Raw genomic sequence first — 27,661 nt, 5'->3', positions numbered from 1 at the left:
TTCCAACCCTTTTAGCCCTTTTCTGATTTTCACGATAAAAAATTCAAAATAAACTCTTGAGCACATATAATTATTTTCTTGGGGCCATCCAAAGAGAAGGCGTTCAAACTAACGTCCCTGATGACCCCGATCCCTCGAATCCCCGGATTGCTTGAGCCCTAGCATTTCCCTCCGTAGTTTATTTTGTCTCCAAAAAGTTTGAAAGATGAAGATAGCAGTGGAAGGTTGCATGCATGGCGATCTTGACAATGTCTACAAAACTTTGCAACATCTTGAAAAAGTGCACAACACCAAAATCGACCTCCTCCTCTGCTGCGGCGATTTTCAGGTAGGTTCGCCCCGAATCATAGTCTTCACTTCGTCAATTCCATTAAACTTCTATTTTTTCAACGAACATAGTTATCTTCTGGGTTCAGGCTGTCCGAAACGAAGAAGATTTGAAGAGCTTAAATGTGCCGCCGCGCTATCGCTCTATGCAGTCATTCTGGAAGTACTATTCGGGGTTGGAGGTTGCCCCGTATCCCACAATATTCATTGGTGGAAACCACGAAGCGTCTAATTATTTGTGGGAATTGTGAGTCGGGTACTTTAATCTGATATTATTCTTCATTTTTAACTGAGCTTGTATTTAACTAATTTTATCCTTCCCTAAGTGCTGGTTATTTTCTGAGTTACCTATTATTTGCTTTAAACACGCTTGCCTTTCGTAGAAGTTTATTGTAACATGGCTTTGGCAGCCTAGGCCCTTGTTTTGTTGGTTATTTCTTCTAGGTACTATGGAGGATGGGCTGCGCCTAATATATATTTCCTGGGAGTTGCAGGGTGGTCAGGTTTGGGAATATCCGAATTGGTGGAGTGTCTGGGATTTATAATGCACGTCATTATAAATCAGGTTGTTTATTTATTTTGCATCTTTGATTATGACATGAATTATGGGTTCATGTCGATACCATCTCAACTGCCTGCTGCTCGTATGTCATTTTATTTGATTCATAACACCAAGAGTTATATGCAAACGTACCATAAGCTGTAGCTTTGCACATGGCATTTATCCTGCAGGAACAGTGACACAGGTCTTTTCTTTGAGCAGGACATTTTGAGAGGCCTCCTTACGACCAAAATACAATCAGGTCTGTGTATCATGTTCGTGAATATGATGTTCACAAGCTCATTCAAGTCGAGGAACCGATTGATATCTTTCTTTCTCATGATTGGCCAGTCGGAATCAGATTGTGGGAATTGGAAGGATCTCATTCGGCGGAAACATTTCTTTAAGCAGGAGGTAATTGTTTAATTGATTGTTAAATGATGGGTTGGTGTCTTTGTTTTTTAATCTTTTGCAAACCTGGTCACCGGTTCTGGGTACTTTTTTTGTTAGTATTTTGTGAAGGACATAGCAGCCTTTCAACTGATGGGGAATTAAGAATAACTGCGAACAGAACGGATATGCCATTTGGATGAGAAATTACTAAGAACTGATATCACATGTGATTTTCTTATCCAATGGAAGAAACCAACGATGGTTTCTGTGTAGAGTTATGGTGTTGCACATCTATTAGGAATCCCTATTAACAAATTAAATCATGTTAGATGAGTATTCAATTATCAATGCGGATTTCACTTGAGTATCAATTTTCTGTCAGAACTCTGGAATTTAACATTTAGCACGCGTAGGAAAGGGAGGTAGAGAAGTTCTGAGATGTTAAATGTTCAATTTTAGTATTCAATGTGGAATCTGTCATCTTGGTTTGGTTTTATGTTCATGGAAACTTGAAAAGGAGTTGTCCGCTCATCATTGCTTGGGCAGGAGGCACTTTGTTTATCCGTGGTTTATATCACTGTTTTCTGAATGCAGGGGCATGTCAAATTAGACTACTGACTTTTTGGCACAAAAAACCAATCATCAATGACACAAAGTCTTTCCATCATACGCACCATCTTGTTCATATTTAATTTTCTTTTTACAACTGTTATAACCACTATCTTGTTGGCTGTGTAACTGGCATTAGCGTTTTGGCCGGGGGGAAAAAAAAAGGCAAAAAAGTAATGGCCATTTGCATTGGCACTTGACTGTATGCAGTAACTATGGAAATGTGTGACCAACCACCACCTTTGCGTGTAATGTTCAATTGTACAGCATTTAATGATCCAAAAAGTATGATATCCTCACTTCAGTTATCTAAATAAACATGTGCTAGATAGAGGAAAGAAGACTTGGGTAAAGCTGCTGCGCAACTCCTGGAAAAATTGAAACCACAGTATTGGTTTTCAGCTCACTTACACTGCAAGTTTGCTGCTCTTGTTCAACATGGGGATGGTGGTCCTCAGACAAAATTTCTTGCACTTGATAAGTGCCTTGCTGGTCGGGATTTCTTACAGGTATTTTATGTGAATTTGATATCAATAGTGTCTGGGGAGCTTATTGCAATCAATATTTGAGTTAGTGACTAAAATTTTGGCATGTTATGTGTCATTAGATTGTGGAAATTGAATCAGAGGCAGGACCTTATGAAATTCAGTATGATGAAGAATGGTTAGCTATAACACGGAGGTTCAACTCCGTCTTCCCTCTTACTGCCAAAGCTGCAGATTTCAAGTGAGTTTGCATGTGATGTGAAAATACCTTAGCATTTAAAATTTGAAATCTATAAAATCTTTTGTTTTTGTCCTCCCTTTCTTCCCCTCACAAATAAAATGATGCTCTGTGTGCTTGCTGATAGAGGTATAGATCTTGAGATGGAGGACTGTCGTCAATGGGTTAGAAGCAGGCTGCAAGAGAGAGGTTACAAGCCTTTTGAATTTGTTAGAACTGCTCCACGTTACAATCCTTCTGAATCCAATATTGAGGGTACCTTTTCTGGTAATTATTCATCCCACATCATTAATTTTACGTGTTATGCAACAAATTTAGCTTCCTTCTGCTTGTTTTTTGGTTAATGAAATTCATATTTTCATATCCACCATCACTTAGAGTATTCGCAGCTCTCATCTTATTTCTATGCATTTTCCACTAACATGCTTGCTCATATTTCTTCTTGATTCCTCTTGATTCTTTGCAGTGAATTCTCGAAATCCACAGACAGAATCTCTTTTGCAGTTCCTAGGACTTCCGTATCTTCTTGATAGCGCTCCAGAACCTCAGGGCTTATCACCTTATCCTTCTCCTTCAATTCCAAGAGGTAAAGTTCAGCCTCCTTGTTTTGCCAATTGGTTATAGATGAAAAATGAATCCATATCGTATGAAGCACGAGATGGGGCAGAGAACTGGAGACGATGTCTATATGTTTGCACCTTAATGACATCGACATTTCTAATCTCTCCTCTCTTGGTTGGTTGCCTGGTCTTGCAGTTTGAGCTATATCTTATTGAGTAGCTGGTTTGTATATTTTAATAATGTTGCTGTGCCTATTTACCAAAAAATAAAAGCTGTGCCTAGGATTTTGTAAGGAACCATGATCCTGTGTGGCACGAAACATTCAAAATGAGGGTTAAGAATTGGGATTGGGATTGAGTGTTTATTATGAGTAATGTCTTGTTACATAAGATTAGACAATCTCATCTAGGTAGAATTGGGGAATATCATTTCTCTTCATGGTATTCCCTAATCCCACACATATGGATTTGCTTAATCCTAAGTAACAAATGATCTTTTATGCTAAATACTCTTTTAATATATTTTTTTAAATCCCAATTGCAATCCTTACTCTTAATTTTCAATGCTTGGTATTAAACGGGACCGTATAACCAGCCTTGAGCTGAACTAATTGGAGGTCTGACCATTTGAGATTCTATTATAATACTTCTTTAGAAGCTGAATAACAATCCCCGCCTTATAGTGTTTCTGCTGCTTGGGAGTGTGTTGACAGCTGGATGCTAAGGGGAAATATAGTACTCTTCTGGTTCTTAATATATGACCCATTTAACTAATTTGATTAGATTAAGGAAGTTAGGTAAGTTAGTTAATTATAAGAAATGTGACACATTTTTCCTAAAATACCATAATCATTTTTCTTAATACTCCCTCTCCCTCTTCTACTTGATTATGGTTGAGAGAGTATCCACAGGGGTAATTTAGAAAAAATTGATAAAGATGAGAAATGGGTCTTATATTTAGGATCAAAACCAACTCAATAATTGAATCATATATTAAAGACCGGAAGAGTAGTATATTTCGTGACTGCTGCTTTACCTTGCACCTGCTTCATTTCAAGATGGCTTCCACGCTCATGTTTCGTGTCTGCATTGAGCTCTATAATGTTAATAAAAGAAAGCTTCTTGCTGATTGTACCTTTTAGAGATTGACCAAACTCCTGACGCTATTAACTAGGATTGTACCTTTTAGAGATTGACAAACTCCTGACGCTATTAACTAGGATTGTACCTTTTAGAGATTGACCAAACTCCTGACGCTATTAACTAGGAATCTAGAAACACGTTCATTGTACAACATTATCATTACATAGCCAATTGCATTAACCTTGTGCTATTTGTATATTTTCCACTTCTCTGAGTTGCTTTTTTCTTGTATATATTTTCTAGGTCCCATTAGTGATGACAGCGAGGACATTCCAATTGATGATGGGGATGATGTCGATGATGACGAATAAGTCTGAGGAGTTAATGTGGTAATTGAGAATGTAAATCTGTGAAGCGTCATTCCAAATATGCTGAATTGCTAGGGTCCAGCATCTGGCAAACTATGACAAATGCACAGTCATCTGGGCCTGAATCAAAACGGGAAGCCAATTGGATTAATTCAAGCGATACCTAACAATGCCCATCCTATCATCTTTGTAGTCGCATCATCTTTGTATCGTGTGAAAACAAAGCCACCGTAGATGTTACGTTGGTGCTGGTCCGGTCCCTCCGTTTTTGTTCCTGGATGTTTTTCATTTATCAGGATTTGGTCTAGCAGTAATGTCACGCATCTTGTGGAATGATAAGAAAAGTGATTTATATTACAAAAAGAATGAGCTTTTATTTAATTTCAAATTACGATTTTAATTTTTTTAAGCAAATAATCTCCAATGTAAACTTTAGAATAGGATTAAGAAAAACAATTTAATCTTCAATGAGGTACAATAACAGAAATCAGTGTGACAATATTTTCTTTTTTTGCCAATACAGTGTAGCATAATATCTTATTTAATAGTTTAACAAAAATGTGTTTATATTTCAAAAGATATTTCGTTATGTTAATAATTTTTAAAAAAATATATTTCATTATGTTAATAATTTTTTAAAAAATTAATATAAATCATTTAAAATATTCTTTTTCACGCGTCAAATAAAAATAGGAGATGAATATAATATTTCTTTTGTTTCAAGTTATAAGTCTAACTTTAAAACCTTTTATATTTCTATATTTTTATAAGTCATTTTAAAAAACTTAGGAAGCAATTAATATTTTTTAATTAATACTTTAATATGGATATTGTTGTTGTTCAGTAATTAAAATGGAAGGAGGGATGAGTAAAAATGAGTAAAATAATTAAATTTTGAATCATCCAGATATATGAAAATAATTCATCCCTCAAACATTCTTTTGTTTATTTTCCAACACACCTCAAACGTTATATTTTATACAATATAAAAATTAAAAATCATTTAGTTATAATGAAAAAAAGGAAAAAAAAATTAACCTCGAGTTAACAAAAAAACCTTCGGGGAAGAGTGTTAAAAAAAATAAAAAAACAAACAACCGAGGCAGGAGAAAAATCACGAGGTAGAGGGGTTGGGGCAACCGGGCAAGAAAAACTAACTAAAACCTCTATAGAAAAACCCAAGGAAGCGGCAAGCCTCCAGCTACCGTGGTTCGGGCTGCTTCGTTTTCTTTCATAGATTTTCGCTGAGAGTTCTATCTGAAGAATCTGAATCGGAAAGCCATAACAATTGTTGCTGGTTGAAGTAGCAGAAATCAGACATGGCGGATGTGGCAGTGATGACAGAGATTGAGGCGACGGCGTCCCGTCTCGGCGTCGATCTCTCCACCATCGATCTCGACTCTATTCGCCTCCCTCCCGGCGATGACTTGGGCATAGTAAGGTACGTCTTTCATATGCCGATTGTTTTCAAGTAACCTGGATTTCTTAGGACAGCAGCGTGTCTGCATCCTATTTCTGCTGTTCCTGCAACTTGGAACCCCAGTCTTACGGAGGGGTAGCTTGCCATTTTCTGATTGATTTTGGCTACCTGCGCATTGTGCCCTTCCATTGGCCTGCTATATAGAAAAAAGATGATCTTGCGGGCCAAACTTTCATTCCTCCTTTGTTCGTTAGGGTTCTTATATATTTAAAACTTTTAATGTTTAAACTCGCCAACATTTTCCCCTCTGTATACCATTCGGGACCAGTTTCAATCATCATTCATTATTTTTGAATGACAGTGATGATGAAGATATTTACCACGAGGACAGTCAGGAGTTTGATAATGGATTTGGCAACATTATAGTTGTGGACAACCTTCCTGTAGTTCCTCGGGAGAAGTTTGAGAAGCTTGAAGGCGTGATACGAAAGATCTATAGCCAGATTGGCGTGATAAAGGAAGATGGTCTGTGGATGCCTGTTGATCCAGATACGGATAAAACTTTGGGTTATTGCTTTATTGAGTATAATACGCCTCAGGTGCATCATTACCCCCAAACTTTACTTGTTCACGCGTATAGACGAGTCTGTTAACTTCACTAATTTATTTACAGCTTCGTATTTTATTTTTATTGTCCAATTCTATCAAAAGCATGTTTGCCAAATCATAGTTCTATAAGCTCTGATTTGATATGAGAAAAGGTGTCTTATTTGAATATGAAAACCAAAAAATATGATTCTGCCTCCACTTCATTTCCCTCTTGGAGGAGCGAAAGTGTCTGGGCAATTTGCGGTGCAATGGGGGAAGCGGGTGGTAATTTTGTTATTTTTTGTATTATTTTAGTTCAATCCAATCCATTAGATCTCATCTGTGTCATGTTATTGACTTTTTGCCCCAGGGTATTGAGTGTTGAATATTATTTGTTTTGAAATTAAACTGTGTAGAAGTGCATATCACATTGGCAAAGTTTTTTTACTTGTGCTGGTGTCCAACACATACTTAAGTTTTTATGCTCTCTCATTTTGCTTTAGCTTTTTGTGCTATCACAAAGCTTTTACATGCTTTCATAGGTTGGCTCATTCTGTTGCACGGCCTGCAAGATAAAGTGTCTTTTCATCACTTCCCATTTCATTGTGTGTGGCATTGTAGGAAGCAGAGCTTGCTAAGGAGAAGACGCATGGATACAAGTTGGATCGCTCCCATATCTTTTCTGTGAATATGTTTGATGACTTCGAGAGGTTCTTGAAAGTTCCAGATGAATGGGCTCCCCCTGAAACTAAGCCATACACACCAGGGGTAATATGCTAAAACAATTATGTTCTTGTAAGATTGGGTGCCTTTTTTGTTGTCATAGACATACATTGTACAATAAGATAAACTGCAGATGCTGCCAATAAGTATTGATGCAAATTGTGTTTTTTGATGAAGCTGTGGTACCTATGAGGATTCAGTCACATTTTTCTTTGGGCTCCATCATAAAAATTAGTATGAAGTGATGTAGAATTTCATGTTTTAATCAGTGCTAATAAGGCATATGCTAATTCCAAATTGTAATCTACAAGTCAGTACATGCTAATTTATATTTCATTTGGTATGTCAAGGCTCAAGTCCTAATTGACATGAATCTTCTATATTCAATGATGAATTATTACTTTGTATTACTTGTTTTCTCATGCTCTCCTTTCTTTAAATGTTAAATTTATATTTCATTTGGTATGTTAAGGCTGTAGTCCCAATTCACGTGAATTTTCTGTATTCAATGATAAATTTATTAGTTTGACGTATTACTTGTTTTCTCCTGCTCTGCTTCTGTAGATGTTAAATTCTTTTTCCCCCTCACCCTTTTATGCCATATCATTTTTTGTCGTAATTATTTTTGTCTATTTGGTGGAGATCATGAGGTTTTTGCATCATTCTCAATTACTGGTGAATTTATGGAGACAAACAGATACAGCTACTCAGTGATCTTTACTATTTTGTCTGGTCGAATGCTCTTGCAGGAAAATCTTCAGCAGTGGCTGACTGATTCCAAAGCGCGTGATCAGTTTGTAATTCGCTCAGGCTCAGATACGGAGGTGTTGTGGAATGATGCCAGGCATTTGAAGCCTGATCCTGTTTATAAGCGAGCCGTGAGTGGAGTCTTTTTCCCTCCTATATTCTCTCAATACCAACGTTCTATTTGTGCATGAAGATGATGAGTCTTTTTTTTTTTTTTTTTTTGGGGACCAATAAGATGCTGAGTGTTTAAATATGTTTACTTTGCAGTTTTGGACTGAAAGCTTTGTGCAATGGTCTCCATTGGGAACATACTTGGCAACAGTTCACAGACAAGGAGCGGCAGTTTGGGGAGGTGCAATAACATTCAACCGTCTCATGCGTTATGCTCATCCCCAGGTTAATTTGGATTTTATCTATGCATAATTTGGCCTGCACATTGTCTTAATTACTTAGTATTGAACATATATAACTGCAGGTTAAACTTATTGATTTTTCACCTGGTGAGAAGTATTTGGTGACCTATAGCAGCCACGAACCTAGCAATCCTCGAGATGCAAATGTAAGCACTTGCTATCTTGAATTCTTTACTATTTTATTTATATCCCGGTGATGGTTCTAATTACTTTTTTTTTACTCAGAGGGTAGTCATAAATATATTTGATGTGAGGACTGGAAAAGTAATGAGAGATTTTAAGGGAAGTGCAGATGATTTTGCAGCTGGAGGTGCTGGGGGTGTCACTGGGGTCTCATGGCCCATATTCAGGTTTGTTCTCTTCTTTGGCCCTTTAATCATTTTTGCTTGTGACTCGTTGGCATAATGGAAGGATAATGTTCTTCTAGATGGGGCGGAGGAAAGGATGACAAGTATTTTGCAAGACTGGGAAAAAATATGATCTCTGTCTATGAGACAGAGACATTTTCCCTCATTGACAAAAAGTCCTTGAAGGTTGAAAATGTAATGGATTTCAGCTGGTCACCAACGGATCCAATCCTTGCACTTTTTGTTCCAGAGTTGGGTGGTGGGAACCAGCCTGCTAGGGTGAGACCATTTTTACAGATCGGCCTTTTATTATTCATGGACTTAGGATTGCTTTGGGTGTGAAATAAGATGAATTAAGCCCTGTGCCTGCATATTTTACAGGTGAGTTTGGTTCAAATTCCCAGCAAAGAGGAACTTAGGCAGAAGAATCTTTTTAGTGTAAGTGATTGCAATATGTACTGGCAAAGCAATGGGGACTACCTGGCAGTTAAGGTTGATCGATATACAAAAACCAAGAAAAGCACGTACACAGGCTTTGAACTCTTCCGTATAAAAGAACGAGACATACCTATTGAAGTTTTGGAGCTTGAGAATAAAAATGACAAGATCATTGCCTTTGCCTGGGAGCCAAAAGGCCATAGGTTTGCTGTTATTCATGGTGATAATCCAAGGCCTGATATTAGTTTTTACTCTATGCGAACTGCTCAGCATACGGGCCGGGTTTCAAAGCTCACAACTCTCAAAGGAAAGCAGGCGAATGCTCTTTTCTGGTCACCTGCTGGTCATTACATAATACTTGCAGGATTAAAGGGCTTTAATGGACAGCTTGAATTCTATAATGTGGATGAGCTTGAAACCATGGCAACAGCGGAGCATTTTATGGCTACAGATATTGAATGGGATCCTACTGGAAGGTGAATAGAGTTAAATCAGCCTGTGCATACATTAAATAAATGTTCATTTTAAGTAAATAGGCTGTGCTTTTCTACTGCTGCTGATTAATTCAATGCGGGTGGCCTTTGTGCTTAACTTTTGAAGTAGGGTTGTTTTAAGGTAGATGCTCGCAATTTGTACAGAAAGTATACGTAGTTTAAATCACATGGCTTGCTTTGTTTGCTCTTATTGTTTGCTTATGAAGAAGGCCTAAATGCAATTGGCTGTGATATGAAATGTTTCTAAAATTTAAGCTAATTGAATGAAATGTTACCTCACTGTTGATTTAAAAAAAAATAAAATAACTGTTCTGTTTGAGTTGGCTCTAGTATCTGTATTTTTTTTTTCTTTTTTGGGACCGGAGCTCTAGTATCTGTATTGACCTGCTTGTTTCTGTAGGTATGTTGCAACTTCGGTCACCTCTGTTCATGAAATGGAAAATGGTTTCAATATATGGTCTTTTCATGGCAAACTCCTCTACCGGATACTCAAGGATCATTTCTTTCAGGTAATTACTTTATCAACCTTGCTTTTATCTGTCCATTCTGTGCCTGAAGAAGTGTTCATGCACCAGATGCCTGCCTATATTGTTCATTTTGTATGCCAAAAGTTGTCAATCAATCACAATGGTTTCTTGACTGCTGTTAATCACAGTTCTTGTGGCGGCCAAGCCACCATCTTCTTGAGTCCTGAGAAAGAGGAAGAGATAGCCAAGAACTTGAAGAAGTATAGCAAGAAGTACGAGGCAGAAGACCAGGATGTATCAATGCTGTTAAGTGAGCAGGACCGTGAGAAGCGGAGAATGCTGAAAGAAGAGTGGGACAAATGGGTTAATGAATGGAAAAGATTGAATGAAGAAGAGAAGTTAGAGAGACAGAAACTTAGGGATGGAGAAGCTAGTGATGAAGAGGAAGAGTACGAGGCCAAGGAAGTTGAAATTGAAGAAGTAGTTGATGTCTCAGAGGAGGTCCTCCATTCGACTACGGTGAACAGTAAAATGAATGTACGCTAGTACGTTCCCAATTCCTCAAAGTTTCAAAACTTAATATTCATTTTTAGTGTCTGTAGAATCTCCTCCACTACCAAAAGCAGCGAGCTCTATTTTTTGTTTTTTTGTTTTAAATTTTAAGAAGACTGATGTTTGTAAGTTTATGACTCCCATGGAAACCGTATTCTTACTTTCATTAGAAGACCCGTTGCCGGACGCTTGAGTTCATTCAGTTGGCCGGCTTTAAGTTGCGGGCAATTGAGCTGTGTCTATTGTCATAATTAATGGGTGGCTATCTTTTTAATTTTTTGCTAATAAATTTTTCACTTATTTTACAAATAAAAAATGAACTTAAATTCAACTTCACAGACAAAAATATGAAAAAGTAAATTTTATTTTGGGTGAATTTAACAAAGGAAATCTATTTAAGCAAATGAATGCGTGTTAGAATGAAACTAAAATTAGGCTCTAAAATATTGAGTGGAGTAATTTCTAATAAGTTAAATTCTTTGTATGTTGAAACTAAAGAAATATAATTTTGAAAAAGAATTAACATATACTACCTTCACTCTTTAATATGAGAACTGATTTGATTTTTATTTTGATTCTAAATATAAGATTTCAATCTACCTTATTTTTTTATATTTAGTCATTTTTTTCTTGATAGTCTTTGTTTGTAGTATGATAGTTTTAGCTAATATACTTGATTAGTATGGATATTTTAGAAAAATAATATTTTTATTTACAAATAACTAATATAATTAATTTTTTAATCTATTCAATTAGCTAACTAGTTTTTATATTAAAAACTGAAAAAAATAGTATATAATTTAGTAGTTACAGTGGCAACGCCACTCACCATATTCGAATGAGTTCCCGAGTTCCACACACGTTTACAAGCATACCTGCGTTTAATTGTTATAATATAAAAAGGCCAAAAAAAAAAGAAATATGCATGACATGGTAATGCTTGCGCGTGGGCATTTGCTCTTGGAAATGTACAAATCCGAATGAACTGAACTGAGCTAAACCCTTATACATACTAGTATAAAGATCTTATATTTAGGACTGAGTGAGTATTTCATTTACTGTCACGTCCTCTTCAACTAAACCAAGTTACTACCACATAAATCTTGAATGAATGTGGTCTTACAAATTTGATTTTTACTGTACATTCGACGACCCACGTTGATTAAAACAAGTTGACATCGCTTGCTCTGATGCCCTGAATGTTTTTGAAACAAATTATGATGCTTGATGATAATTAAAAGGGTTGACATTTGATTTTATGTATGTTTGGATGTAAACCAAACCATGGTTTTAAAAGTGCTTTTACGGTTCACGAAGTAAATATATAGAAGAGTTTGTCTCGTTTTACGGAAAAGTACTTTTTAGAAGCACTTTTAAGCATTCCTAAACACTTTTTTTTGTAAAGCAGACTGGTTCAAACAGGTTGGCATAATGAAGGAAATTAAATCGCTGGAAGAGGCTCCTACTTAACCAAATTGCACCATTATTCGATAATTGACAGCGAAATAAGCTCCTTTGCTTCCCTTTTTGCATTTTTCTTCTTCCTCTCAAATCATACCAGTTTGTGGAGAATATTATATATATATATATATATATATAGGAATATTGGACGATTTCAATCATTCGTGTGCCTACATAATTGAGCAATGAGTGGTTCAACTCACATCTTGATTTATGCCTCGCCCAAAAACAAAAAACTCTGCATGCTTCTTTTGCGGCCAAGAAATGAATCTATGCAGTATGCACTAGTGTAAAAAAAAATTAGGAGCACGATTTAGTGTTTGTTGGTATCACTTATATAAGTACTTATAAATACATTTCATATAAATCAGATATTTTTTTTATATATTTATCTCATATTTTATAAATTACAATTAGAAATAATGATCTCTTAATTGACAAACAAATGAACTTTCAGTTCGGTTACTTTTACATATATTATGTGCCTATTAGGGACTGATTTAATTTTTTTTAGAGAAAAGAAAATTTAAACAAAATCATAGCATCCTTTTTATAATTGGATGGGAAGTTGAAATTTAAATGTTCTTTTAATGGTTTATCAAGAGTGAGATTCTTCATAAATTTTTAAACATAGATGAATATTGTGTTGATATAATATAGGAGACACCGAATATTAAGATTACTTAACTATATGAGGTGAAGTGAAATCAGGAACATTTGGAGATGTTTACACACTGAATAGGATTATAATGAAACAGTTTCTTCCTAAATAAATTATCTTAGCTTGTTCCCTAATACTTTTGAATAAACTGCTGAGATCACAGACAGTGACCAATGGAAGACACAGAAATCTTCTTTACAGAATTAACAGCCTTCGTTATTTGTTTCGTGAGAAATGCCGGAGGGAGGATCATGTGCGCCTGCGTTATTTAATTATTATACAAATTAAAATTAAAATTCAAAAGAAAAGGGCGTGGGAGGCGGGGGGTCGGCTGTTTTGACTTCCAAATTCCAATGCGCCCTACTCCAAGGGTGGCCACCACCTGTCACCACCGGGTCGTGGGTCCTTTTACTATCGCCAAACCCCAATATTACAGCTCAGCAAGAGGGATTAAAAATTTATATTATTTTTCATCTGAAAAATTACTAAGAGCATTGTATTTAATTTTGAACAAAATAATCAAACACACAACTGTAGCCACTAACACGATTTTACTCGGCATACGTAATAATCATTACTCATAATTCAGAGTTTTCTGAGAGCAAATTAATTAAAATTTAAAGATAAGAGAAGCAGAAGGAGAGAAGTGTCACCGGAGATAAATGAATTTAGGGCACGAGGGATATGAGGTGAGCGACCAGAAAATCCAAGAATGAGATCAGCGATGGCGTTTTTTGTTTCTTTGTATGGAAAGATCAGATAAGCCGCATACAGCGACGGGGTCATATCATGGGTGTCCAAAAAGGCCATAAGGGGTCACAGCTCCCAATATCTCAACGAGAGCGCTATTCGGTACCGACCCCCACTAGCCTCTCTGGGTAATTTACTTTGGGGCTCAAGTGGGGGTCCGTGTAATGGAATCTTTTTGTGACGCAAGGCAGTGAGTCACACAATTCTTTAAATCATATCTATTTAATGCTTCGAAGCCATAGCGACAGTCTGTATCAACATGACTGTTCCTTCACCAAACAATCTATAAGAAGAATCAATTCCACACACTGTATTGATTTTTTTTTTTTTTAAAAAAAAGGGTATAGATTGCAATTTAGTGATGCAGGGCAAATCGCTTCTCACAGTACTCTATTCTTATAATAGTACTTGCTTCACTTTACTACCGCTCTCCTCTGTCTTTCCATATTACCTGTTTTTTCAAGGGAAAAAATCTGTAGTAATATAGGAGTAGCAGGACAAGTTTTTGACGCCGACCCCCTTTTCAGCGTACCCAAAGCGGAAAAGATTCCTGCGTTGCCATGCGGCTTATATCTCCCGTTATTTAAAAAAAGTGTGATTCCCAGTGGAAGGTGACGAGTTTGATTCCGCTTCCTGCTCTTCTTCTAGATCATGAACTAATTCAAGAAAAAAAGTGTGATTCTTTTCCTACACAGAAGACTACATTACACACTAAGCTCAACCAAAAAGCAAGAAGATAACACACAGATGATCAGATTCCTTTTGCCTGCCTTGTTCTGTTTTCAGTCTAACTTTTCTTTAATTCAGTGTCAGCTAACAAAAATTCCATTCTCAACCTTTTTCATGGATATCACCATATGGTGCTGATTTGTGGAATTCTATGCTTTCACACATGAAGACTGCCAACGCGTAAAATGGAATTTTATGAACACCGAAATTATATTCGGTTATTATCTGATATTCCCAAGTGACCAGTCCCGGAAAGAGAGACAAAAAAAAAATACATTACAGAAACAAGAAAAATAATTTAAAAAAAAAAAACCTTCCGAGTTAAATAAATTATTTTAGCCCTAACTAGGCATTTACCCCTTCTCCATCGTCAGCTGATTTATCGTGATTCACCTTCGACAGCCCGATCGCACGCGCTAACGGCGGAGTATTATCTGTAACGACCTGGACACTGCCGACACTCTCAACTGACAAAATCTCTCCGGCACCTATTAATCTCTCCGGCAATTCATCCTCCGTTTGCGATTCCACTAGAAAGCCCATGTCGATAGTGACGCTCGTTACATATCCCAATGCGAGATGCAAAATAGCGTTCGCGATTGCCGAGCTTCCAATATCGATGTCGATTTCTAAATAATTTGGCCCTCTGTGATAATTGCATGTTAAAGCCTTACCTAACAAACAGGCACTATAATTTCCAACCGCCTTCTTCACAATCCACGGTCCCTTCACGATCCGGTTCACCAATTTAAACCGCTGATTTCTGAAGGCGTCATCGCCATTGATGAATCGATAAAGAAGTGAGCCGGAAGGAACTGGATCTTCCGTAGCGAAATAGAACACTGCGCTGTGATAATCCTTACCAGGCACTTGAAGATTCACGGCAAAGATAAAGCTCTTCAACGATCTTCCTTGATCTTGGGCTATCCGGAGTGCATGCGACACACGGTTATCGGGACGGCCGAGCACATTATCGAGCTTAGTATTAGATTTGAGCCAATCCATACCTGCAGGAGAAAGCAGATAGTCTCCGGCAGGAGCCTTCTGTCTTTTTGTTAGGTAGTTTTTGGAACGGAGAAAGAAAAGGTCGCCGGGCGGTGACGCCCAGCCGTTAGTTCCATGGTGCATGTCGACGCGGCGTAGAGATCCGCCAGCGATTGCCTCGGAAATCCAGTCAACCGCGGATGCGGAATCGTCGGACCTGGCGGGAGAGGCATCGGAGCCGGAGCTCCGGCAATTATTCTTCTTGGGGCACATGAATGGATTTTTTATACAAAAATGAGTCTTCAATCCGGGGACGAGAACGCTTGCACCAGTCTCCACTCCACACAGAACTCCCTTTGAAGATAGGAGTGTGTGCGTGTGAGAGATGTGTTTAATATTGAAGCAGGAAGCATGAGAATAAAGACACCCTCGCGTTTCAGTGAAACTACCAAAATGCCCCTCCCAAATACACGTTTTTTCTCTCTCTTTTCTGTTTATTTTCTCTTTCCAAAAAAGGCCTCTATTATGCCGTCCGAACCCGCCAGCTATTTTTGGTAGCCCTGAAACGCGCTGGCGGGATCCAGATTATGGAGTAATAATAGTTGCTTTATGGATTAAAAATTGAATTTAAAAATATTGGGATATGGCCTAACAGCTTGAAAATCCAACACTGCTTGATTAAATTTTGAATAAATGTGGTGACCAAAAAATATAGATAATTACAATAATTAACCGATTCAGTTTCCTCGATAATATATTAAAAATATTAGATCTAGTTGGAAAGAAATATATGATCAGACCTACTTTGTTGTATCAAAAGTTGCATGTGAAATTATACGTTCAATATTTACAAAATGATCTTGTTGTCAGAAAAGTAATTTATTGATAAAAATCAAAAAAAAAAAATTATTGATATATGCGAGAAAAAATTTTTGGAACACAAATTGATATGCTTGAAGTATTTTATACCAATGAAATCATTGTAGCACGATTTATTTTATAATTAAATTATATTGTTAATATTATTAATTTACTTTCAAATTTAGAATTCCCTTGTTTGGATTTGATACATATCTAAATATATCAGATATATCAAATACAAAATGTTTTAATGATATTCTTAAAAAGTTCTTTTTCCCCTAAATTAAAAAGTACTACTATCATGATATGAATAGATTTCTATGGTTGTGGGTTGCGGCAAATAATGTTGTAGCTCCCTCTCCACACATATATTCAATGATGCCTATACAATTATATACATGAAGACAATTCCCATAAATTTTTCGTCCTTGAATTCTCTATGTATCTCTAATATTTAAATCAAAATTAGTCAGTTTAAATTGTAATTCATTTTTATAACTCTGATGTCTTTATTTGAAATGGAATGAAGTATGAAATAAACATACTTGTTTGATTTTCAATATTTTTAAAAAATATTTTGAACACAAAATAAAAGAATGTAAACCTTCTACATTATATCTGAACATTTCATATGGGATAGTGGGATACCACCGCACGTCAGCAAATAGCAAATACTACCTTTTTTATTTTTAATACAAGAATTAATTGATTAATTTGAATAGATTAAAAAAATTAGTTAAATCAATTATTTGTAATAAATAAATGTTGTATATCCTAAAATATACTTGCTAATCATATGTATTAGTCATAACTACTATTTGATGAAACATTTAATATACATAACTACAATAAATATTATCTTAGAAAAAATAAATAAATATAAAAAATAAAATAGATTGATTTTTATATTTAAGGCTAAATTAAATGTTAAACTAGTTTTTATATTAATATATATCATGCTTATCCCAGCAGAAAATTGAGAACAAAAATTTTGTCTACTTTCGGTATGACCATCATTATCATCATTTTTCACACAACCTTTTCGGGCCAACCCAGTTCAATCAATTCCAATATCTTCCTATCTCTTCACACCACTGCAACCGAATTGATGAATTTTAATGTTAAATTTGGAATTTATAATAATGTACAATCGACATTGTTCCCTCAGCCCCACGAGAAAAAAAAAAAAAAAAAACTAACTCAACACTACAGATGGAAAGGGATGAAATTAGTCATTTATGGCATTGACATTAAATTTGAATAACTAATGGTTGGTTTGGTATGAAAGAAATGGAAGAGAGGGGATGAAAAAATTTTAATGAGCTTCATTTTAAAAATTGAAGAAATGGGGTTTTGAAATTTTAACAGAGAGAAGTTGTAAAATAAAAGATTAATAAAAATTAATTAAAAGCTTTAACCTCACTTTTTCAATTTCTAAAATCAAGTGCATTAAAATTTTTCCTCTTCTCCCTTTTCCTCCACTTTCCTTGTACTAAACATAGGGTAAAATGTTCGATCAAAGTTTCCAATATTACTCATGAATGTATTTCTACTTTATTAAAATTTCAGTATATGTATATGTTCATAGTTAAAAGGGATGGATATATATATATATATATATATATATCCGCATGTATTCATTGTCCATAAACATCACTTCATATTTACATGGGCCACCCTGATCAAAACATGTTCATGAAAATAGCCTAAACATGTAAAACTACACAGCCCTTTCTTGTTTTCACAATCTGAACCAATTTCATACAAGTATTTTTTTCAACTGAACTTCGTCTGGGAGATGCTAACAATCATATTGTAATCTAATAGTGTTGAGGCAAATACCAATGTTTTTTTTAAAAAAAATAAATTTTTAACTTTTTACTCAATATCATTAGATCACGATCTGATGTTCCAACCGAGGGGATTCAAATCCATATGAACACAAGCGCCACCCACACTTTAAATTGAAATATCAAGCCTCCATACCGATAAAGCTGCGCCTGGATGAAGGTAAAAGAGGGAGGAACATAAAGGAAAGGAATACTAGGAAGAAAAACTCCCAAACATAGTAAAAAGAATTATTATTTTGGGAGTTTACCTTCTCCTAATTTCCCTCCTAATTTCCCTCCATCCAAACATAGGCTAAGTTACACTTATAAATGCAGAAGCATCCGCTTGGGTGACTTGGGCCAGAAAATGGCAGGAGAAGAAGACAAGAGGAAGCTGGAGATTTTTGACGCAAACATGTCGGCAAAGGCAAGTTAAAACAGGTAGCATGTTGTTTTCTCAACGCTTGTGATAGCGACGTCAATTAACCATTACATTGAGGTGACATGAGAGCGCAGACGGCAAACCGCACTTACATAGATGTCATCGTCCACGATTCCGACAGCGACACACAAAGACAAGGATCAAAGAAATCCACAAGTGCGGACAATAAAAAGTTCCTAAACCCTTCAGACGGGCTTCTTGAACTCTCCAGTCATTCCATGATGCTCCTCCCTTTCGCCTTCCTGTCTTTCTTGTTTCTCTGTATCTTACCCCCATGACGGCTCCTAACTTCTGCATATGTTTTCTATATTTTGGATTGGGCATTTTTTTCAAATGAAAGGAAACACCTGGGCACGTGCAGCCCAACTCAATAATGCACCTCCAAGTAAGTATTGTGTGTACCAGCAATGCACATGGATGGAACTTGAGAGTGGAACAGCAAAAGCTCGCCCTGGTTGGTGCATACAATTTTTCTCAGTAAGAAGAAAAGAGAGCACTAGGAGTCCAACATAAGACTGCTTATTTTGTGAATATGGGAACTTGCGCGATGCTTCACTAGAAGGGAAGTACCGCGTAGAAGAAATCTTTTTGGGATCTTTTTATCTGTGTTCTTATATGCCAAACGAATAGCACCTCAGTGATGTCACCATTGCAATTGCCTGACAACTGAATCCATTGATGTAATTTTCTTGGCCAAACGGAAAGAAAACTTCATTGCCTAAAAAATGTTTCATTTACATGACAGCAAACGGGGACAAATATAACTCAAGCACGCCCACTGGCCACATAGACCAAACTAGAATCCATAACTGAATCCTAGACACACCACAAAGCAGTCGACCGTTTTAGCCCTCGCTAACACCAGTTCCATACAGATGAAATAGCAATGATGTTCAGAGACCTAGGACAGGATGATCCAAATAACCCCTCAAGATCTGTTATGCCGATTTTGTAATGTCCGCAGCCAAATTTCCTTCAAGGTAAACTTGGATCACTGCAATAATTTAGTTGCATAAAATCCAGTTAACAAGTAAAAAATTGCCACAGGATTTACACATTGTGTCCCGTTTTTAGCTGCATAATTTAGTAGACACTCTATGCTCTAATGTAAGTCATACAGGCAATGAATGCTGAAAGATCTTTTGACCTTCTTATTTTCTTAAAAAGACAACTAGAATCAGAAGGGAAATTATTATTTCTCATAAATAATGACAGCAATTTTGTTGCATGCTTCAGAAGACCATAACTTGTAGGATACTGATGATTACAAAAATGATATGAGGAACCATCTTTCAAGAGCCAGCTATTGAAGAGAAGGAAAACAATCCACTTAAAATGCCCCATAAAGTGTCTCAATTCTCATATAACTCAATATGAGATTGGGGTATCCAACACTCATAAGTAAGATGGAAACCTGCCCCCTAAAGCTAGTTATTGAGGTGGCAAAACCTTAGTTTCCATCAGATACCAGCATTATAGTTTCAATATATACTTGAATTGTGTTGAAAAATCACATTAAGTCACTTGTGAATATCTTATGACCTTTCATTTTCATTTTCTAATCAGTGTGCAGGAAAATACGATAACTGCATGGGGAAAAATCTGACCTTGAACAAGCACTATAAAAAACACAGCCAGTGAATCTTATGCATAGAAAAGCTAACTCCTGTGCTCATTCTTTGGCTAGATTTACTAAAGATAGTGTAATAAGTTTCAATAACTTTGTTCAACCCCCACCTCACTGTTGGAAGGTGGTGGATGATGAAAGGAAGGTGAAGGTGTCAGCAGATAACTTTTGAGTCGTCACTTTTTTGGTAACGCTTACTTTGGGGGGAAACACAATACCATGCGTTAACAATCAATCCCATTAGAATAACAATTGATATGAGGGGTTGAGTGAACATTGTAATATCACATTCCCTATTAACTATTCGCAGCAGACAATAAAAAATAGAAACTTTCATCAGCATTCAAGTTCTATTTGTGCCCAGATGTAACTTGAATAGAAATTCTCTAAATTTTGAAGGAAACTTACCCAGTGAACCTTACTGAATCTCCACCATTCATCAACAAATTTTCATCGGCTGATGTTATGTTGTTCCACATTATTATACAAGGTTGGACAAAAACACACTATTTAGTCATCTTCGACTTTGTTTACATACTTGCTGCCATCATTGAATAACTTTGTTAATATTCACGTTTTTTCTTTTTTCTTTTGCTTAGCTCACATTCAATGGCTATTCTCATATATCCCTATTCCCAAACAATTCTCCACCGGATTTTGTTTCCATTGCCACCGTAGAAACAAATAAGGTAGAGAGGATTTCAAAGTGCAAGAAAAGAAAATTCCAAAGAGAGGACTGCGCAAAGAAAGAAACCACCACTGCCTCGGAACACAGAAGTTCAATTAGTTTCAATGGAGCATGAAGAAAACAGAGAGTATGACTTGTTAAGCCAAAGTCTACAGATCATGAATGATCATAGGAGTTCAATGTGATAAAAGAAAAGTTTCTAAAAGCTAGGATGGAAGATATAAGGATACTGGAAACGGCACAATTGAACAGTGCGGTAGAATATATATTTAGTATATTAAGTAGGTTTTCATCCTGAAACCAGTAGCTCTTCCCAGGTACAGAAAAAATACAAATAAAAAGTAATACAACAGCAACGAGGCAGCATAAAAAATGAAGTTGATTGCAGCTTAACCTAATTTTCCAAGCAAACTATTTCCTTATGGCAAAATAGTGAAACACAACCAACTTAAGAATTTTGTGCAGCATCCAACCAGCAGATATTACCCAGAGTTAAACTAACTCTACAGAGAACTCAGTAATATTCAATCATATTTCAAAATTGTTTATATCTTTCACCCTACCTATTGCTTTGGGGTTTCCTGTTCAGTCATGCATGTTTCATATCATTTCATATAAACACATTCATCTTTAAGTCTGACAGTGACAGCCCAGTATAAAATAGCTGAGACAGAGGAATCACTAACTTACGATCTCAACGACTTTAAAGCCGTATCATTAGATTCTAGTGAAAACTAAAACCATTGGGCACATAGGCAAGTGATGGATCCTAATGTTAGAATAATAAATTCCAACTGCTCCCAACATGCTTGTACGTACAGTATAACATGATTCCGAGCAGTTTCACACAGTGCCCCAATGAATCAGCAATTTCTGTATGCCATTGGTAAGATTATAGTGACAGCAAAATACACCCAGACAAACTTTTGCAGAGCATTATATTAGTTTGAATTTGGCATACAACTAAAGTCAAGAACTTAAGATAACTAAGTCAGAATCAATGAATTGCTCAATTCAGACTTTTATCCACATGAACTATTGATCAAAATCCCGATAATATAAGGTGTGCTTAATCATATGATGAAACCAACACATAAACTCGTCATTATGGATTTCAACTTCAAACCAGTCCAATTCCAGCACTTCAAGTTACAAGTACTTTGAGCAATGACTACAGAATCATGGATTATTTCGCTATCTATTGACAATGGTTAGAAAAATCATAGCTCGATGACTGATTAAAATTTCCAGCAGATCAATTAGGGTTCACCAACCTTCGGCTTCAATGCTTAACAGATCAATCTGTTCCTAGTGAGCCTTTCTCCGCTGCGGTTGTCTCTCAGTTGCTAATCTGTAAATCCAGTATACCTAAAATCACAAGAGTAAATAATTAAAAAAAAAAAAAGATCACCAGTTTCTGGCAATACGAGATAAAGAAAAGCAAAAGATAACATTAAAGGAAGAAGATCGACGAGTGAATGAGTACCAAAGCGAGGACATGAGCTGCTATTAAGACAACCACCAAAAAGGTACTAGGTCGAGGAACCATGGTCGCAATGTCTGCTGCTCGTTTGCCATTGTTGAAGAAAGTTGTAAACGTCACAGACAGAAATAGGACGCAATAAAAAGCTCTATCAGGGTGAAACCACTGTTTCGTATGTCACTTACAGTTACAGGACAGGCATCGATTTCTTGCCTAATTGCCTTTTACCCTTCCGGAAATTCTTCTCACTTCTCAGTAACGTAAAACTCAAAAACCCAAGGCCCCAACTGAACCCCGCCAAGTAAAAGTGCGAACTGCGAACATTTTACCGAGGGTTTCTTACCATTAGAAGATTACGTGTTACTTAAATAGGCGGCAAAAGATACTTGCGCCGTGTTTCTGTTGAAATAAAATTGCAATCTTTTTCTTTTTGTCCAAAAAAATGCGACCTTTTTTCCTAAAAAGAAAAAAAACGTTGCAGTTCGATTTTCCTAGGAAATTTATATTTTTAAGCCGTTGTATTTTTAACATATACATTGTTTTCTACTTTTTTCCTTCATTTCATTCTATATTGTTTTAATACTCATGCATTATAAAGGGTCCGTTTGACAGGGCTTTTGAGAGGCTTAAAAGTAGCTTATTTGTAGTGTAAGTCCGATTGGAAAAATCATGCTGTTTGGTTGGGTTTAAAAAAAAAAAGGAGCTTATGAAATTTAAGCCAGCAAACGTACGTTGTCTCTCAGGCTGAATTTTATAGCTTATTAAAAAGCTTATATTCTACCAGAGTTTCTTTTCTCTCACTTCTGCCATATTTTCTCATTTCAACTTTCTTCGTTTTTTTCACCTCAGCTCTCCCACAATTTTCGTTGCTGTCAGAGGGTCCTTTTTTTTATATTTCCTCCTTTGTTGTTCTCCCACTTCTATCATTATTCCCTATTTACTCTTTTTTTTTTATCAAGCTTTCATCACCCATGACCCCTCTCAGATTAACGTAAAGGCTCATTACTTTGCCGTCCAAGGAGCTTCATTTTTAAAATATTTTTTTTTATTTTTAAATTTTAAATTTTAAATCACCTGTTAAATTTCACTTCTTCATATTAAATTAATTTAAATTCATTATATTATACAAATTTTTTTATCATGTTTCGTTATTTATTAAAACTCATACTCATTTTGGTCATTTTACAATCAGACTTACTTTTACTCAACCATAATCCAAACAACTTTATCAATCTTACTTTTGCAAACTAGCTTTTTTAAACTCCAATTCAAACACAATTTAGCTTTTACCCAACTTCACTTATCCATAAGTTACTTTTTCAATAAGCTACTTTTCTAATCGCTAATCCAAACGGACACAAAATATAATGACCTCATTTGAAATTGAATTAAATTATAAGGAGTTACGCCTTTTTTTAAAAAAAAATATTTGAAAGCTTTGACATTTTTAATTGGCTCTGTGAGGGCAAGTCGTATAACCGGGAGCTGCAATCACCAAAAGGCTCAACCATCGGTCATTCGTCCAGGGCGGTTCGTGCCCATCAATGTTGCCAAGTGCCTCCTAAACTCGGGACGTGTCAGTTTGATGAGCGCTCAAGTTACAGCTTCGCAAGCAACTACCTCTCTCTCGCCCTTCCTTCAAGGCGCACAGAGGCATAGCGCTGTTCGCGCCATATCAATGTCAGGCCGCCCGGGCTTCCTATTTGTGTTGGCTTACTGGTTTGTGCTGCGCATTGTTTCAAACAGTTTGTGTTCAGATTTCTTCCATGCGTCACTTCTGCGAAATCTGCTCTAACTGAACTTCCGTCGAAGATTTTCTCATCGGTCAATGAGGAATGCCTTCACCTTTGCGACTATCTACCGTCGCCGTGGCGCCTTGGTTCTCTCCAGAAGTATAACCGCTAGATACTTTCCTGACAATTTTAGCTTCATCTAATGCTCCCCATTCTGTGCGAATTTAGTGTAAAAGTTGATCGGTTGATCAGGGTACCTTGCATTGTTACGTGTTAACGTAGCTGATTTTTAGGTTAGGTTTGATTTTCTAACGTAGTTGCTTGTTTATTATGTACTTTCCTTTTATCATCACTATATTTTACAAACTAGACTTTGTCTGCGTGATTTCTGCAATTGGAATGTTCTGTTGTTGCCGTTGACTCTAGTTTACGTTAATTTCATGTTTAAGCGATTTTAAGAGGTGTTTCAATCGAAATATTTAGGAGTAGCGGTACTTCGACTGTTTATTTGTTAACTGATAGGGAAAGATGTTGTTTTGGTAGTCTGTGAATTTGCTGGATGATGTGTGAGAGCTGAGTTTTTCATCTGTTGGAGAAATGCGTTATTGTGGTATTAGCCATTGAGTACTATTGTTTCTTCATCTAAACTGTTTTTTAGTGCGGTTATCTCATTATGGGAGCACCTATCTTGCAGAGTTACAGCACATGAGTGCAACTGAAGTCATTTTACGCAAATGCATGCCACTCGGATGTCTTAAGCACATTGAGGCTGCGAGGAGATCAGATGTTGGCTGGTTGCCATCTTGCTTGTTGCATCAAATTTGTGAGTGGATTGCTACCTTGAATCAGATTAGTGCAAAATTCTTTTGTCCCTCATATGTTATGGTTTCAAATGTCTCGTTCTTGGAGTCTTCTTCCGGGGTTGTTGCACCTGAGCTTGGGGATATTGGTGCAGGTATTCCACTGGCTTCACCAGTGTGCATGGGGACAAGCCATCTGCTGAGTATGCAAAGCTTAGGAGAGAATCATTAGAAAGTGAATTTGGGCTTGCTCTTGGAACTTATGGCTCCAAAACTTTCTCCACTGTCTATCGTTTTGGCCCATTTCTGGCTTTGTACAGGGCAGCTATTATTTCATTTCATGTGTTCAGGCTAGCATTTTGGCAGCTTTTTGTTCAAGACATAGAAAAGCGTGCAATCAAGGTAATTTATTTTCTATATCAAAACTTTGCATTGCATTTGCGCCGTCTACTGTAATTATGGATCTTACCATCACATTCACATGTGTTATCAAACCCCTGGCATATTTGCTTATACTTTTGATTTTGGGAGATGGCATAAAATTAGTTCCCTTTTACTTTGATTTTCAGTTGTATTCCATTGACCTTCCCCCCCAGCAACAGTGTACGGACTCATTGGTTTATATCTGTTGGGGGAGAAGTGACTGAGTGGGATGAACAGTGATTTCTGTACAATTTTTGCAGTTTCGCAAAACTCTAATACGCTTGGGTCCCTTCTACGTTAAGGCAAGTTTCTTGTACATGTTATTTCCTAATTCTATACTGACTCTGATTCATCATTTGTCCATTCATTTTGTTGTTCTTAAAAAGTGGGAAAATACTTAAATTTGCCAAGGGCACCAGTTTTTCACACACTGGATATGCGAACACGATCAATGGGCAAAATAGCAAAATGGAAGTGTTTATGAACTCAAGATATTTGTTGTTTGGCCTTATGATCATTTTGCAGGCAAAGACCACAAATAAAGTAATAGATGAATAATTTTTAAAAAAAAATACTAAACAAATAAAAGTTGTATACTCTTCAATAAGCATGTAGCCATTCTTTGTGAAACACTATCCATGCTAGGAACATGCTTAATGGGCCAGTACTGCTAGGCTTGCTTCACTTCTATCTGAAAACGAGTGACGGCACCTGAATCTTGTGATGCAAATAGCTGATGAAGTTAGCAAATCATAGTCAGAAGAAGCATTGCATTTCAATTGCATCGCAATTTCTTTTCTCCCAAGTCAATATCTTTGTGGCAATTTTGTATGCAATTCATGGTTGCTCTCAGTTATGCCACTCACTATTTCTCTTGGCCTCCACTGGATGAACATTTATTTTCTATAATTCTCATGCTGCGCAGAAGAAGGCTTAGAAATTCATTAAGTAGGGTTTTCTTGGAGGGTTTAAGGATGAAATATTTGTGGAGTCCAAGGATTGAAAGGCAATTGTGTGTGTGAGTACAAGTTTGTTTTGTGGACAATGAGAGCCCGTGGCTTTTCGTACCATGAACAGTGCTGCAAAAATGCAAATTGTAGATATAAGATTTGTTGGCTTCTGGAGTAAATGCAAGGAAAAACCAACCACGAAAAGATGATTTTCTCTTTGTTTCCATTTTTCCAGCTTCATCTATTGAGACCATACTTAGTGAAACCAGGATAAACAATTCTGTTATCTTAGATTTCAATATACTCTAAGGACAGTTCTTTATTTTGAATCTTCTTACTGTTACAGCTTGGCCAGGCTTTGAGCACGAGGCCTGACATACTACCAACTATATACTGCCAAGAACTTGCTAAGCTACAGGTACACAGGCCTCTTCATTTATACTTGAAAGAATCTATTTGATTGCTGCACATCCTTTTTTTCATGCCACTCTATTGTGTTGTGTCAGCTTGTCTGGCACTGACTAAGCCTTATTAATTTCTTTTTCATGTCAGGATCAAATACCCCCATTTTCAACTCATATTGCCATTAGATCTATAGAAACCCAGCTAGGTGCCCCTGTTTCCGAGATCTTTAGTGACATTAGCCCAGAGCCTATTGCAGCAGCATCCTTAGGGCAAGTTTATAAAGGTTAGCTTTTTTGAAATGATTGGGAGTTTGTTCTGATTATAGTTAATACTCCCTTTGCTCGTTGAAAGTTCGTTTCAGTATCTAGAGAAGGATTTACATGCTTCAGGAAAATTAAGTGTTTACTGTTGTTACTTTCAAGTGTTGCAGCTCACCTGCATTCTGGAGAGCTAGTGGCTGTAAAAGTACAGAGACCTGGTATGTCACTTTCATTAACCCTCGATGCCTTGTTGTTCCATATGATTGGTGGTCAACTAAAGCGATTTGCCAAGGCTCGTAGAGATCTTATTGTAGCAGTGAATGAGATAGTGAGTACCTTCACTCCAGAGTACTCAGACATCTTGGTTGCTTTTGTATGACATGTTTTCACTTATCAAAACCAACATTAAAATTCCACTTCTAAATATAACTTATTATCACCCAACTCCTATCTAGACCCTCGTTTGTTTAAATTGAATTTGTGTTAGACAACAATCGCTGAAAACCATTGCCACAGGTCAGGCACATGTTTGATGAAATCGATTATGTCTAGAAGGAAAAAATGCTGAGCGTTTTGCTTCTCTTTACAGCCTCCAAGCAAGTAAGTTAATGCTTAGGTTCTGAAAGTGCTGATCACTACTTTCTATGGTGATCACTTTAGCGTTGTATTATTATTACCAGATGTTTGAGTCCAAAAATTCTACTTTTAAATCATTCTGAATGTTATGCGTCTGTTGATGCTCAATTTTGGAGTCCCACTTCCCACAGAAAAGCAAATGCTTG

The 27,661-nt window shown here is 36.5% G+C and overlaps 4 protein-coding genes and 1 pseudogene across 5 annotated transcripts; 3 read left to right on the top strand and 2 right to left on the bottom strand.

Annotated features, from left to right (window-relative positions):
- Window positions 1-150: 150 nt before the first annotated feature.
- Window positions 151-4,985, top strand: LOC114754544 (lariat debranching enzyme-like; annotated as a pseudogene).
- A 753-nt stretch (window positions 4,986-5,738) lies between these two features.
- On the top strand, window positions 5,739-11,021 carry LOC114754518 (eukaryotic translation initiation factor 3 subunit B-like). Its single transcript, XM_028943296.1, is given in 13 exon segments — window positions 5,739-6,045; window positions 6,386-6,623; window positions 7,234-7,380; window positions 8,085-8,213; window positions 8,350-8,478; window positions 8,558-8,641; window positions 8,721-8,845; window positions 8,923-9,121; window positions 9,224-9,756; window positions 10,175-10,283; window positions 10,430-10,443; window positions 10,445-10,746; window positions 10,749-11,021. Coding segments are annotated over 13 exon segments (2,154 nt in total). The 5' UTR covers window positions 5,739-5,923; the 3' UTR covers window positions 10,772-11,021.
- Window positions 11,022-14,739: 3,718 nt separating this feature from the next.
- Window positions 14,740-15,747, bottom strand: LOC114754550 (protein ENHANCED DISEASE RESISTANCE 2-like). The gene has a single exon (XM_028943335.1). The coding sequence runs from the start codon at window positions 15,649-15,651 to the stop codon at window positions 14,740-14,742; it is 912 nt and encodes a 303-aa protein (XP_028799168.1). The 5' UTR covers window positions 15,652-15,747.
- A 3,452-nt stretch (window positions 15,748-19,199) lies between these two features.
- On the bottom strand, window positions 19,200-22,598 carry LOC114754484 (uncharacterized). 2 transcript variants are annotated; one of them, XR_003741190.1, is made up of 4 exons: window positions 22,312-22,598; window positions 22,100-22,193; window positions 20,546-20,678; window positions 19,200-19,504 (listed from the first exon to the last, which is right to left on the bottom strand). XR_003741190.1 is itself a non-coding variant. In XM_028943250.1 (4 exons), the coding sequence occupies exons 2-3, from the start codon at window positions 22,372-22,374 to the stop codon at window positions 22,134-22,136; spliced, it is 123 nt and encodes a 40-aa protein (XP_028799083.1). In that variant the 5' UTR covers window positions 22,375-22,388; window positions 22,494-22,592; the 3' UTR covers window positions 19,200-19,504; window positions 22,100-22,133. The 2 variants fall into 2 exon arrangements, 1 of the variants encoding a protein (XP_028799083.1); XM_028943250.1 differs by lacking the exon at window positions 20,546-20,678 and having other exon boundaries at window positions 22,312-22,388; window positions 22,494-22,592.
- Window positions 22,599-24,918: 2,320 nt separating this feature from the next.
- LOC114754509 (uncharacterized aarF domain-containing protein kinase At1g71810, chloroplastic-like) lies at window positions 24,919-27,370 on the top strand. Its single transcript, XM_028943279.1, has 6 exons — window positions 24,919-24,926; window positions 24,997-25,243; window positions 25,525-25,566; window positions 26,561-26,632; window positions 26,767-26,902; window positions 27,050-27,370. The coding sequence occupies exons 1-6, from the start codon at window positions 24,919-24,921 to the stop codon at window positions 27,256-27,258; spliced, it is 714 nt and encodes a 237-aa protein (XP_028799112.1). The 3' UTR covers window positions 27,259-27,370.
- Window positions 27,371-27,661: the final 291 nt, after the last annotated feature.

Source organism: Neltuma alba, unplaced genomic scaffold, assembly GCF_004799145.2.
Source record: "Neltuma alba isolate B1F8T4 unplaced genomic scaffold, ASM479914v2 tig00010148_pilon, whole genome shotgun sequence".
Lineage (NCBI taxonomy): Eukaryota > Viridiplantae > Streptophyta > Magnoliopsida > Fabales > Fabaceae > Neltuma > Neltuma alba.
The sequence above is the reverse complement of the archived record's forward strand: the minus strand, read 5'-3'. Positions and strand labels throughout refer to the sequence as shown.